This window comes from Taeniopygia guttata, chromosome 17, assembly GCF_048771995.1.
Source record: "Taeniopygia guttata chromosome 17, bTaeGut7.mat, whole genome shotgun sequence".
Classification (NCBI taxonomy): Eukaryota; Metazoa; Chordata; class Aves; order Passeriformes; family Estrildidae; genus Taeniopygia; species Taeniopygia guttata.
In genome coordinates, this window is record NC_133042.1 from 11,109,021 (window position 1) to 11,120,449 (window position 11,429).

Below are 11,429 nucleotides of genomic sequence, written 5' to 3' on the forward strand. Positions count from 1 at the left end.
GTAACTCTCCAATGAGCAGTATTAATCCTCACAAACCTTTCCTTAGAAATGGCATGCTGGAAAGTTAATAATGTCGTGGTTATTAAAATGACTGAACTTCTCTTTAATCATTAGGCCAAAGATGCTTATTAAAGTAAAAGGTAATTAGACTGCTAGGTGCATAATAATCAGACCCTAAAATGAATTAAAGTCTAATTTGTTGATTCCCCAAATGTAGTCTTTCAGTATATAAAAAATTCCGTGTGTTTCTTCATGTTGAAGTCCCTATAATAAAGTGAGAGTGTTTTCTGAAAGAAAAATCAGTAGTCTGGTCAAATAAAATATGCTGAGTTGAAAAGCTGATTTTCTCAACAAAATGTGTATTTACCCATCAACCTTTGCCACTGTGCTTGAGATTTCCCAGGACAATATATTAACACATGTAATATCACCAGATTGTATGAGTATGCAGAATTTAATCATAGAAAATACAAAGAATCTTTTTGGTCTACACAAGCACATAGATACTTGTATGCATTTACTGAAAAAGAGAAGTTTGTGCTTGTACATGCAGACACATTTCAAAGCACAGAGGAAGACTACAGATGTTTTCTGTGGGAAGTGAAATGAGATGACAAAGATTATATTTAATATTGTCGCTGGAGCTTCAGAACATTCGGAAAAAAAGTATTCAATAACTGGAATCTGCACTATGTTTAGCTATATGGGCTTTGAGATACTTGTGTGATACTTGCTTTATGCTGTTTTGCTGCCGTAGCAGTGTGGGCAGCAGTACCTGTCTGCAGGTAGTGCTTCAGGAGAAGCAGCTAAAGGTGTTTATCTGGTGCTGGCATCAGGGCAGGTGAGCACATGGGACCAAGAGGTGCTGGAAAGGCACAAAGTGTCACTGTGCCCAGTTCCTGGAAATACTGAAGCATTTTCTGAGTTTCCATCTCCTGATCAGTCCCATGTCCTCAGTTAAAAATTGAAAACATTTTTATGCTTTTGTGGCATTTCACTTAGGAAGAGAACACAGATCTAAGATAGTCTCTTCCTGCCCACAGCTGCTTTAGGTATTCAAATAACCATGGGACAATAGTTGAACCAGTTGACTGAAGAGCAGTTCTCAAACATCCTGTTTTCTTGGTGGAACAAGTGCAATTATATATCCTTTTTTCACCAGTCAAAAGTGATGATGAAGATGGAGATGTTAAGCCCACTAAAGGCCAAGTAACCCAAGGAAAAGGAAGCGATGATGGGAAGGACCCAAGAAGACCTAAACGACCAAGGACAATACTTACTACACAGCAGAGACGGGCATTCAAAGCATCCTTTGAAGTGTCTTCTAAGCCCTGCAGAAAGGTGGGTGCTTCACCAGGGACGAGTCAGCCCTGACACCAGGCCACAGTTGCAGACAGCCCTGCCCCTTCCTGGGGCAACAGCAGTTCTCTGGGGTGAAAACAGAGCATTCTTTTCTCAGAAGTCTTTTATGGGTAAAATTTAGTGTCATTTTCCTCAGCTCAGACTTGTTGTTCAGTAGTTACAGAACTGGTAGCACCATCAGGGGCAGAACTTGGCAACGCTATGCAAAAATATGATGAATTAAAAAATGTAATTCCATACATGCAGTTTGTTTTAAGTACAAACATTCCTCCTAATAAAACTGATTCGTGTTTTTTGGGGTTTTAGTGGTTTTGTGGGGGGTTTTGTGGGTTTTTTTTTTATTTTTATTTTTTTAACTTATGCAAAATTGCATCATTAAGCATTTCCTCCTGCAGGTCAGAGAAACATTGGCAGCTGAAACAGGGCTCAGCGTGCGAGTCGTCCAAGTCTGGTTTCAAAACCAAAGAGCAAAGGTAGGCTGTTCGTCACATTCTCAAGAGTCAAATGCAGGCTGTGCCCCATCAGGAGCTCTTGCCCTGGATGCAGCTCACGCTGCAGCAGTCCCACAGCTGAGCTCTGCGTGTTCTGCCTGCTCTGCTCTCTACATCCACACTAGAAAGGCAGCTTCCAAACACAGACATTAAATTCCTATGCTCAAAGCAACTCAGGGTTGGGAGTAAATTTTGCATGCAAATCTGAACTGGAAACTGAAATGTTTAAGCTTAGAATTGAAACTGAACCCACAGCAGTGTGTGCGTAAGTATAAATGGTCTGTGTTAACTGATGTTTGCAGGGAGTTTTGTAAGGAAAGAGAATTGTTGCATCTGGAGCTACCAGATTGTTCTGTTCTGCTTCTTTCAGATGAAAAAACTAGCACGAAGGCACCAACAGCAGCAGGAGCAGCAGAACTCGCAGCGACTAGGACAAGGTAGGGGATTTGTGAAAAAGCAAAGTGAGAGAGAAAGAATCTGCAGTTGTCTAGAAGTGCCATTCCCACATGACACTTTAGTACAGCGATCCAGGTCTGTGGGTGACGTGTGCCATCAGCACTGGAAGGACACAAAGGTGTGCCAGAGTGCCCACGCCAGGTTACCCCAAGTTCTCCCGGTGGGATCAGACCCCAGAGGTGCTCCTGCAGAAGCTGTTACCTCATTCCTGGTAGAAATGTGCCACGTGGAGAGGTCTGCACTGGAGGAAATCTCCAGGAGGTTTGCCCCAGACAGATCCTTCAGTTTGTTCTCTTCTCCAGTAAGGGGCACAGTGCTCAGCTGGGAATCTGCACAGGCATCAGCGTTACTGCCCCAGCCAAGGCTTGGAGAGCCCCTTCTGTGCCCCCACAAGTGTCTGCACCCCAGGGCAGGCACTGCACACAGGCACTGGGACTTGCTCTGCTGCTCTGTGGGTACTCTTGAGTATCTCCAGCTCCCAAGACCTTGCAGCCTCAAATCCTCGACTTCACCCAGAGCAGAAAAACTGGGACCAGTTAGAGAATAACTGGGCTCTGTCAGACAGAGTACACAGACTTTGGGAGGAGAGGGTACAGGACCTAGGAGCTCCAGAAATTATGTAGAAATTACAAGTCTCTCAGCTTATTGCTCAGGGCTCTACGCTCGGACAAAATTTGGAAAGTTTCTCTTACTGACAGCATACCCCTGACTGCATTTGCTAGGGTTCCTTGTTGCCACTGATTCTGCCCTGTTCCCCAGCGGTAACTGTTCCTCCCCTTTGCTTTGCAGAAGTAATGTCCAACCGAATGGAAGGGATGATGACATCTTACACACCGCTTGCACCACCACAGCAGCAGATTGTAGCAATGGAGCAAAGCAGTTATGGCACAGACCCATTTCAGCAGGGTCTTACCCCTCCTCAAATGCCAGGCGACCACATGAACCCCTATGGTAAGGCATGCCTCATTCTGCCACATCCCAAGTAGCTGGGTCTGTGTGCTGGATCACACACCACAGGGGCAGCAGCTTTACTGGCTTTTAGAATATTTTTTCTGGGATTTGTACCAGGGAATTTGTACCAGTCTGTTTCATATGTGTATTTTCTTTTACACATAGGGGGGTAGAACAGAGCTCATCTCAAGCTCTGGACACCTTTCAGAACTATTGCACAGTATAATTCTGATAAATGATAAGCAAACAACATCACCTCTCCAAGCTCCAGTTTTTAAACCACTGTCCAAGACACTGAAAAATAAACAGTAGCAAATTCTAGCTCCTTCACAAATTTTTCCTTTTTTCTTAGAAGCTTTGAGGAAAAAGTGCCTTCAATAAAGAGAAGTAATCTATTCATTACAAAATGAATAAGCAGCCCTGTAAGACCACTCAGATTGGATGCGTGGATTTGTTAAAGAACAGTTCTTGAGCTACTAAGAGATGGGTTACCACAGGACATTTCTCCTGCATAGCTTTATTCTCTGTCCCAAATCAAGATGACGGTTTTCTTTCACGATTGCTTGACCCCACATCAAACGCATTACAAGCACTAAATGCACAATTATTGGTTTTGGACAATTGCAGTGTGGCATTTAAAAAGCATGTCAGAGGATTTTTCAGACTGTGATTCTCGGCCTTGCGGTAGCCCACAAGGGCCTGTTTCAGACTCTGTTCTGCTGACCAGGAGCACTTCACTGTAGAGGCTCACAGGCGCATCACTGTCCCCAGCACAGCGTGCACAGGCCAACAGGAAACCTGCTTTGGGTCTGTGTCGTTACTTTTGCCACTGAGACAAGTCCATGGTGCACACCAGGAAGTTTGGGAGGCCCTGTAAGGAGCTGAGGACATATGAAGTGCCCTCGAGCATTAGGTAGCTTGTGATTTTGTTGGTTTGCTTGGCTTTCTGAGTAAAACTCCTTGGGAAGTAGATTCTGTGTTCCAAAAGAGGTGCAGGGGATGGCACAAAGCCCTTTTGAATGAGAATGTAAGGAAAAAGAACCAGACTAACACTTTCGCAGAGCCCCCAGGACTTGAGCTAGAGCTTTTTCTGGTACCTTCAGTGTTGGAGTAAGCTGAAATTTTAGTTGCTAAGGGAAATCAAGGGTGCTGTTCCAGACCAGTTATAAAAGAGTGGAATTTTTTGAAAGGAGAGCATGTTTACAACTGTAGCTTACTTGAGGCCAGGGGAACTACGTCTCTTCCTGGGTCCTGTCACACTGGTAGAACTTTTGCCTAGTGTGTATGTGAAGCCCAGTACGATCGTGGCTCTTAGACCGTGCTTCCCTGTCACGTGCACCCTGGTTCCACCTTTCTTGACAGTCCTGGTGCTTCCATGAGTGCCAGAGCCCACGGAGAAGCTGGGGACCTGCTCTTCCCCAGCATCGTTGGCTCCTGCTGTCAGCCAAGGCTCTGCTTTGTGCTGCTGACTGAAATTGAAATGAAATCCGGCAGGTGTGGGTGCACGGCTGCCGGCTGACCCCCGTGGGCTGGTTTCAAGCCCTTCTCCTCGCAGGTCAGCCCCTCACGGCCGAGGCTGGTCAAGGTGTGAGCACAGGAGCGTTCCCGTTTGCTGCAGCGCGCAGCACGCGAGCATCCGCGTGTGCTGCGTCCTCCCCTGGCTGCGCAGCACCCGCCTAACGTGTGCGTTTCATTTGCAGGAAACGACTCCATTTTTCATGATATCGACAGTGATACCTCTTTAACTAGCTTGAGCGACTGTTTTCTTGCCTCTTCCGAAGTTAACTCCATGCAGGCTAGAGTAGGAAATCCCATTGACAGGCTGTACTCTATGCAGAGCTCCTATTTCGCCTCATGAAAATAAAGAAAACTAACAGCCGGCGTGTGTTTAGCCAGTGACTTTTCCAGTGCAGACTCTACAGCCATATGTTGCCCAGCTCTTCCTTCACAGTGACTCTACTGCCTCTGGACTGCAAAGAGCATTTTTTTAGGAAGACTGTCTCCGTTTGCATATATGTGTATGTATGTATATATATTTTAATACCTACATACATACATACATATAGAGAGAGAGACAAAACACATCCACCCGTCCCATACCCTTGATTCCCAGCTGGCGCCAGACCACAAGACAAGCACGGAAGGAACAGAAGAACCTGCTCATCCTCAGCCTTTGATCTGGTTTGGTTTGAGCTCATCATCTTAAAAGAAATGGATTTTGTGGAAAGCTAGACCTTTTCCTCCTCTCTCTTCTCCTTTCTTTTGGATGTCTAAACTATTTTTTTTTTAGCCACTGATACTGACATCAGTCAACCATATGACAAATAAATCAAAAAAACTGGAGATTCCTCCTTTTCTTACTGCATGATTCATACTATGTTGTGGATAAATTGCCATTTGAACTGTGAGAAGTTAATGTAAATGTGACGTTCAACATTTGTTTCCTTTCTACACTTTTTCTACATAACCTAGATCTGCTCATTAGTTTATAGCCCTTATGGATATGATACTGAGGAAACTGGTTAACAGTATTTGTGGTGAAAGTGATTTCAGAGTAAGAAAGGTCTATGACCCTGGAGAGGAGATGCATGTTAGGGGCAGAGGCATTTAGGTTAGTATTGATCTTAAATAATTAAAACTAAAGGTGCTTACAAGACAGATATACTTAATTTTTTCTAAAGTGTGAGATTAAAATATTTACATTTGTTTGTAAGTATTGCAATGCCAAATTTCAAGTCTAGACCATGATTGGCAAAGAAGTGTTTTTCATTCTGTTCTGTTTATTTGTTTTGCATGAGGCATAAATCTGCTGTTCTCTATTGTCCATCTGGAATAATTAAGCACTCCTTTAGTTACCTTGCCTCAGCAAGAATCAAGGATACACAGTTCTAGCCTGAAACACCAGAAGTCCTGAAATGTGCACCAGCCAGGAACAGGAAACTATGAAAGAAATTACAATGGGAAGTTCAGGTATGTTGAGCTGAAATTCTACCACGGTCTGCAAATCCCCCCGTGCCAGGACCCATGGCTGTGGTGCCAGCTGAGTGATCAGTGCCAGGACAGGGTGTCGCCCAGCTGAAGTCTGTCTCTGAGGCTGAAGTTTAAGCATATGTCATATAGATTTTTGTAGGACAGAAAATATCATAAATAATAATAGTATAGCTATAAATATTGCCTGGTGATAATTATAATGCGGAGAAGCAGACAAGTACAGTCATGGCTCTCAGTAGAGAAAACTTCATGGGGAATATTTGCCAGGGTAATATCAGTAATTATAGGGTGTGTTCAAAATAGAGCTCATGGGGAAAGATTGGCAGGATAGGCACTTTCTTAAATAAATACCTTTAATATATTGACCATAATAGCTGAAAAACAAGTCCAAAGCTTTCGTTAATCTAACTCCCTCAGGCTGAGGACTAGTACCAGGCCAGCATCGCAGTGTCCCTGTGGGGCTTGGCATCTTCTGTGGGAGCGTGGGTCTCCCAGGGAGGGGAGCCCTGTAGCCTCAGCACCCGGGGAGGGAGCAGCCCTGCCGGGGGGACACAGCCTCAGCCGCAGGAGTCCTGCTGGACACAGCCCTCCTAGTGTCCCAGAGACACGGTGGCAAGGGCAGGAGGACGGGTCCGAGGGAAAAAATACCAGTTCCCCCAGCATGGAAGTGTGGACTGAGCATGCTGGAGATTTCTTGAGAAAGCCAACTTTTGTCTACAGCATAAATGCGTAGGTTCTCACTCTGCAGATGACGAGAGCACCGTGGATGAGGCTCTGTGTGTGTGTGTCTGTGTGTGTGTCTGTGTGTGTGTGTGTGTGTGTGTGTGTGTGTGTGTGTCTGTGTCTCTGTCTGTCTGTCTGTCTGTGTGTCTGTGTGTGTCTGTCTGTGTGTCTGTGTGTCTGTGTCTGTGTGTTTCTGTCCATGTGTCTGTGTGTCTCACTGTGTGTGTGTGTCTGTGTGTGTGTGTCTGTCTCTGTGTGTGTGTGTCTGTGTGTGTGTGCCTGTGTGTGTGTGCCTGTGTACATGTGTATGTGTCTGTGTGTGTGTCCGTGTGTCCGTGTGTGTGTCCATGTGTGTGTCTGTGTCCGTGTGTCCGTGTGTGTGTCCATGTCTGTGTCTGTGTTCGTGTGTCCGTGTGTGTGTCCGTGTGTGTGTCCGTGTGTGTGTCCATATGTATGTCCATGTGTGTGTCTGTGTGTCTGTGTCCGTGTGTCCATGTGTGTGTCCGTGTGTGTGTCCATGTGTGTGTCTGTGTGTCTGTGTCCGTGTGTCCATGTGTGTGTCCGTGTGTGTGTCCATGTGTGTGTCTGTGTGTCTGTGTCCGTGTGCCCGTGTGTGTGTCCATGTGTGTGTCCGTATGTATGTCCATGTGTGTGTCTGTGTGTCTGTGTCCGTGTGTCCATGTGTGTGTCCGTGTGTGTGTCCATGTGTGTGTCTGTGTCCGTGTGTCCGTGTGTCCGTGTGTGTGTCCCCAAGCGTGTGCCCATCGTGCAGGGGGGCAGAGCTCAGTCCAAGGACCGCCCTCCCACTGTCTGGGGTGCAGAGCCCCCGTGTGCTGCACACAGCCTCGGTCAGGAAAGGGGCTGGTGGCTCTGCGAGGGCTTCAGGGGACATCCCTGTCCCTGTCCCCATCCCTGTCCCTGTCCCTGTCCCCATCCCTGTCCCTGTCCCTGTCCCTGACTGCTGCCATCCCCAGGAAGGCAGGTCTGTTGTGTCCACACGCTTTGCCTAGTGACCATTCCCTGCTTTCTGGCAAGGATGTGGTTTCAACTGCGCATTGTGAGCCCCTGGATATATTTTGAAATGGAAAGGATTTTTTCTTACCCATCCTGTTCAAGTACTTTTCCCTTTCCTTGTGTTTCAAAATAACAATTTCCTTTCTTTCTGCATGATAGCAAACATCTATAAAGAACTCAGGTGATCCTCACTGCTTGCAGGGCAGAAGCAAGCAGGTTTCATATGGCACATATAAACATGTCATTTGTCACCACCGATCTCAATAGATTCATCGTTTCCCTCTTCTCCCCTCTGCTGTGCTACTTTACAGTCATAGAAAAGCCTCTCAGATGCACCAGTTTGTAGACTCCTCACACAAGCACAGCCTTGCTTCATATCTCATTACTGGCAGGATCAAAATGGCATTTTTGGTGTTTACAGAGACTTATGTGAGAACTATAACATGACCTACAGTTTGGAGAACTGCCTTGTCCCAACTCTACCTCTGCATCTGGGATGGATGTTGAAAAATAATCCATCTCCAAGGAAAAAAAATCAGACATCCCATTTTATAGCTGAAGTATAATTCTTTGCTGAATTTTTGGATGTTCGCCACCTTTTTTTTTCATGCTTGTACATACTATCTCCTCTCCCTTGGTGTGTCGTATGATGATGCCTTAGCTGTTTGTTGCCCATGTTCTGCCACCTTTGAAGCCACATACACGCACACATTCAGGCCCTTGGCATGTGTAACACTTTCCATGCCATTTTGGGCTGCTGCTGGTCCAGGAAAGGAATGCATAGGCAAGGATTTCCAGTGGGCCTGCAATAGCTGGCAAAGGCCAAAGTTCATTAAAGGAAAATAAATGTCACTTTCTTTTTGTGGAATAAATTATCCTACTGGAGTGTGATCATTGTGGTTTTAACCTGGGACCTTGCAGTAAAAGATTATACAGCAACCTCTGACCTCTTTGATTTCTGCTTTACTCTTCTGTTGTCAAGGGAATGTCCCTGATCAGGTGAAAGTAAAATGTTTAATGGGCCATATCACAGTAATATCTTACATTGAGTCAAATTGATAAACTCTTGCCAAAAATTCTTAGCATCTGGCACATCGACGGAAACCACAAACAATGATTGCACATATGGGAGCTCAAAGGCTAGAGGTCATGACAGCAGTTTATTACATGCACCTTACAGTGATCATTTTCCCTAGGAAATTAACCCCTCTCTAACAGAAATGCATCAAGTGAGCTCTTCACGGTGTTTCCATCATGTTGTTTTGGCTAGTCAAGGAATAAGTGTGCAGCTAAATGGGGACAAGATGCAATTAAGTAAAAGATGATTGATTAGGTTTCAGTGTGCTTAATAATGTATAAAAAAGATGATTGTGAGATCAGAATGAATATGCTGGGTACGAGCTTGGAGGTCCTTCTTGTGCAGCTGCAGGTCTGTGGTGGTGGCAGAGTTCCCAGCAGCCCTGAACAGCCACTGAGCTGCCTGGTGCTGGGTCCCAGCTGGGCTCTGGGATGGGCAGCAGCACCTTCCCTTGGCGTGGCTGGCTGCTGTTCCAGAGCCTCCTTGTCACTGCACTGTGGGGCAACCCCTGGGGCTGGTGGCAGACATTTCACAGGCACAATAGTGGAGACAATTATATTGCTGTAAATAAATGGTGGTGGTTACACTCACTTACACTGAAACATCATCCTGGGTATTTTGATCTCCTTTTCTTTAAACTCTGTCATCAAAAACATCCAGACCACTTGGCCCAGTCACAGCTAACCATGCCTGAGATGTGGCTCATGTTAGTCGCACAGCAGCTGCTGAGTGGATTTTTCAAATCCACCCTGCACAACTCAGATGATCATTGCCAGGTCCTTTGAAGGGTCATTGCTCAGCCACCATGCTGTGCACCATGTCATGGGGAAGGTCCTTCATGCCAGCAAACCTTCCAGAGATGATGTGAACCCACTTCCCTGTTCCTACTGTGCTCAGGACTCCCTTCCAGTTCCCTTAAGGGTCAGAGGTACATCCCAAGGCACTGCTCCAGGTACTCCAGTGAACCCAGCTCTGGGATGCTGCTGGGATGCTGCAAGCTGGGGTTTACAAGAGCACCTCTGTGAACCGTGTCATAAGAACTCTGGTTCTCTCTGAAAGTCACTAGAAATGAGCAGCAGAACCATGAGGAAGGGAAGGATTCTCACAAGCTGGAGCTGTGTCACAGCAGTGAAAGGACAGAGGCAGCTGAAGCACCACACGGCTGGGGGAGCTGGAGCCACAGTACCCAGAGTCTCAGTGCTTCGGATCGTGCTTCACACAGCCCCTGCCCAGCTCACCCATCAGTCTGGGACCAGTAGCTGCTCCCTAGCATGCAGGTCCCTCCAGAGCCCCCTTCTGTGGCCTGGGGCACGGGGCAGCCACAAGGCCAGGACTACAGGCACCTGTGCTCCCTGCTTAGGGACATGCTTGGGCATTTGCTTGCCTGAAGTCTTTTGGCTTTGGTGGGCTTTCAATACGGTCTTGCTTCTCTGAGGCCGATCTGACTGCGCTGGTGGCTGCTTCCCTCCTGCTGGCTGCAGCCTGGATCACCTTGGCTCGGTGCACTCTGGTTCTGTTCAGCAGCAGCTGTGAAGGGGCTGCCAGATACTTTGCATTGGGAACTCTGTTTTTAGGTGAACACCCTATTTTTTAGCTGTGTATGGCTGTATTACTTGTATATTTATATATTCTGTATTTATGTTATCGAAATGTAGTATTTTGTAGCTGTCTGTTACAATTTGTTTAACTTGTAAAAAATATGACTGTGCTCTCTCATATTTAACCAGCTCCTTTCACTGTAGATTTGCTGCTCCTTTCCCTCCGTCTCGGAAACAAACCACCATAATGTATGTAGATTGGAATTTTTTTTTAATTTAATTATTTGTCATTATTAAATTATTTATTAGTGTTTTTAATTTTCATTTCACTTCAATTTTTTTCCTGCCACCATTGCTGGCAGCTAAGATCCATGTTTCTCATACATCATGTTCCTTCCCATGTGCATGTGCACACATACACACACAAACACACATACACACACACAGTACAAACAAAAACAGAAAAAGAAAAATAAGAGAGAGATTACACTTCAGTATATTTGTAAATAAAAGCAACTTGTAAACTAAGCAGGACTTTCTCTCAGTGTACAGTTCTTTCTTTGCTTTTGCAGACTGAGAGTGTGTTCTCTGTGTCCTGGGGCTGGCACCAGTGCTCTTGCAGGGACAGGGACAGGGACAGGGACAGGGACAGGGACAGGGACAGCGACAGCGACAGCGACAGGGACAGCTGGGCACTGCCTCGATGGTTTTAGTGCGCTGCAGCTGGAGTCCAGGCTGCCTGGCAGAGGGACACAGCAAGGGCGATGGCAGAGGCTCTTCTTGCACTGGTTTTTGGCCTCTGATGGTTGAGAGCTGTTCTGCAGG

At 46.1% G+C, this 11,429-nt stretch overlaps 1 protein-coding gene across 1 annotated transcript in view; it reads left to right on the plus strand.

The window, feature by feature from the left end:
* Positions 1-11,136, plus strand: part of LMX1B (LIM homeobox transcription factor 1 beta) — a 90,597-nt gene extending 79,461 nt beyond the window's left edge. The window contains exons 4-8 of the mRNA XM_030286712.4: positions 1,163-1,341; positions 1,758-1,835; positions 2,224-2,290; positions 3,099-3,260; positions 4,961-11,136. Of these exons, the coding sequence (XP_030142572.2) occupies positions 1,163-1,341; positions 1,758-1,835; positions 2,224-2,290; positions 3,099-3,260; positions 4,961-5,118 (644 nt within the window). The 3' untranslated portion in view covers positions 5,119-11,136. The remainder of the gene's footprint in view (positions 1-1,162; positions 1,342-1,757; positions 1,836-2,223; positions 2,291-3,098; positions 3,261-4,960) is intronic.
* The last annotated feature ends 293 nt before the right edge of the window (positions 11,137-11,429 follow it).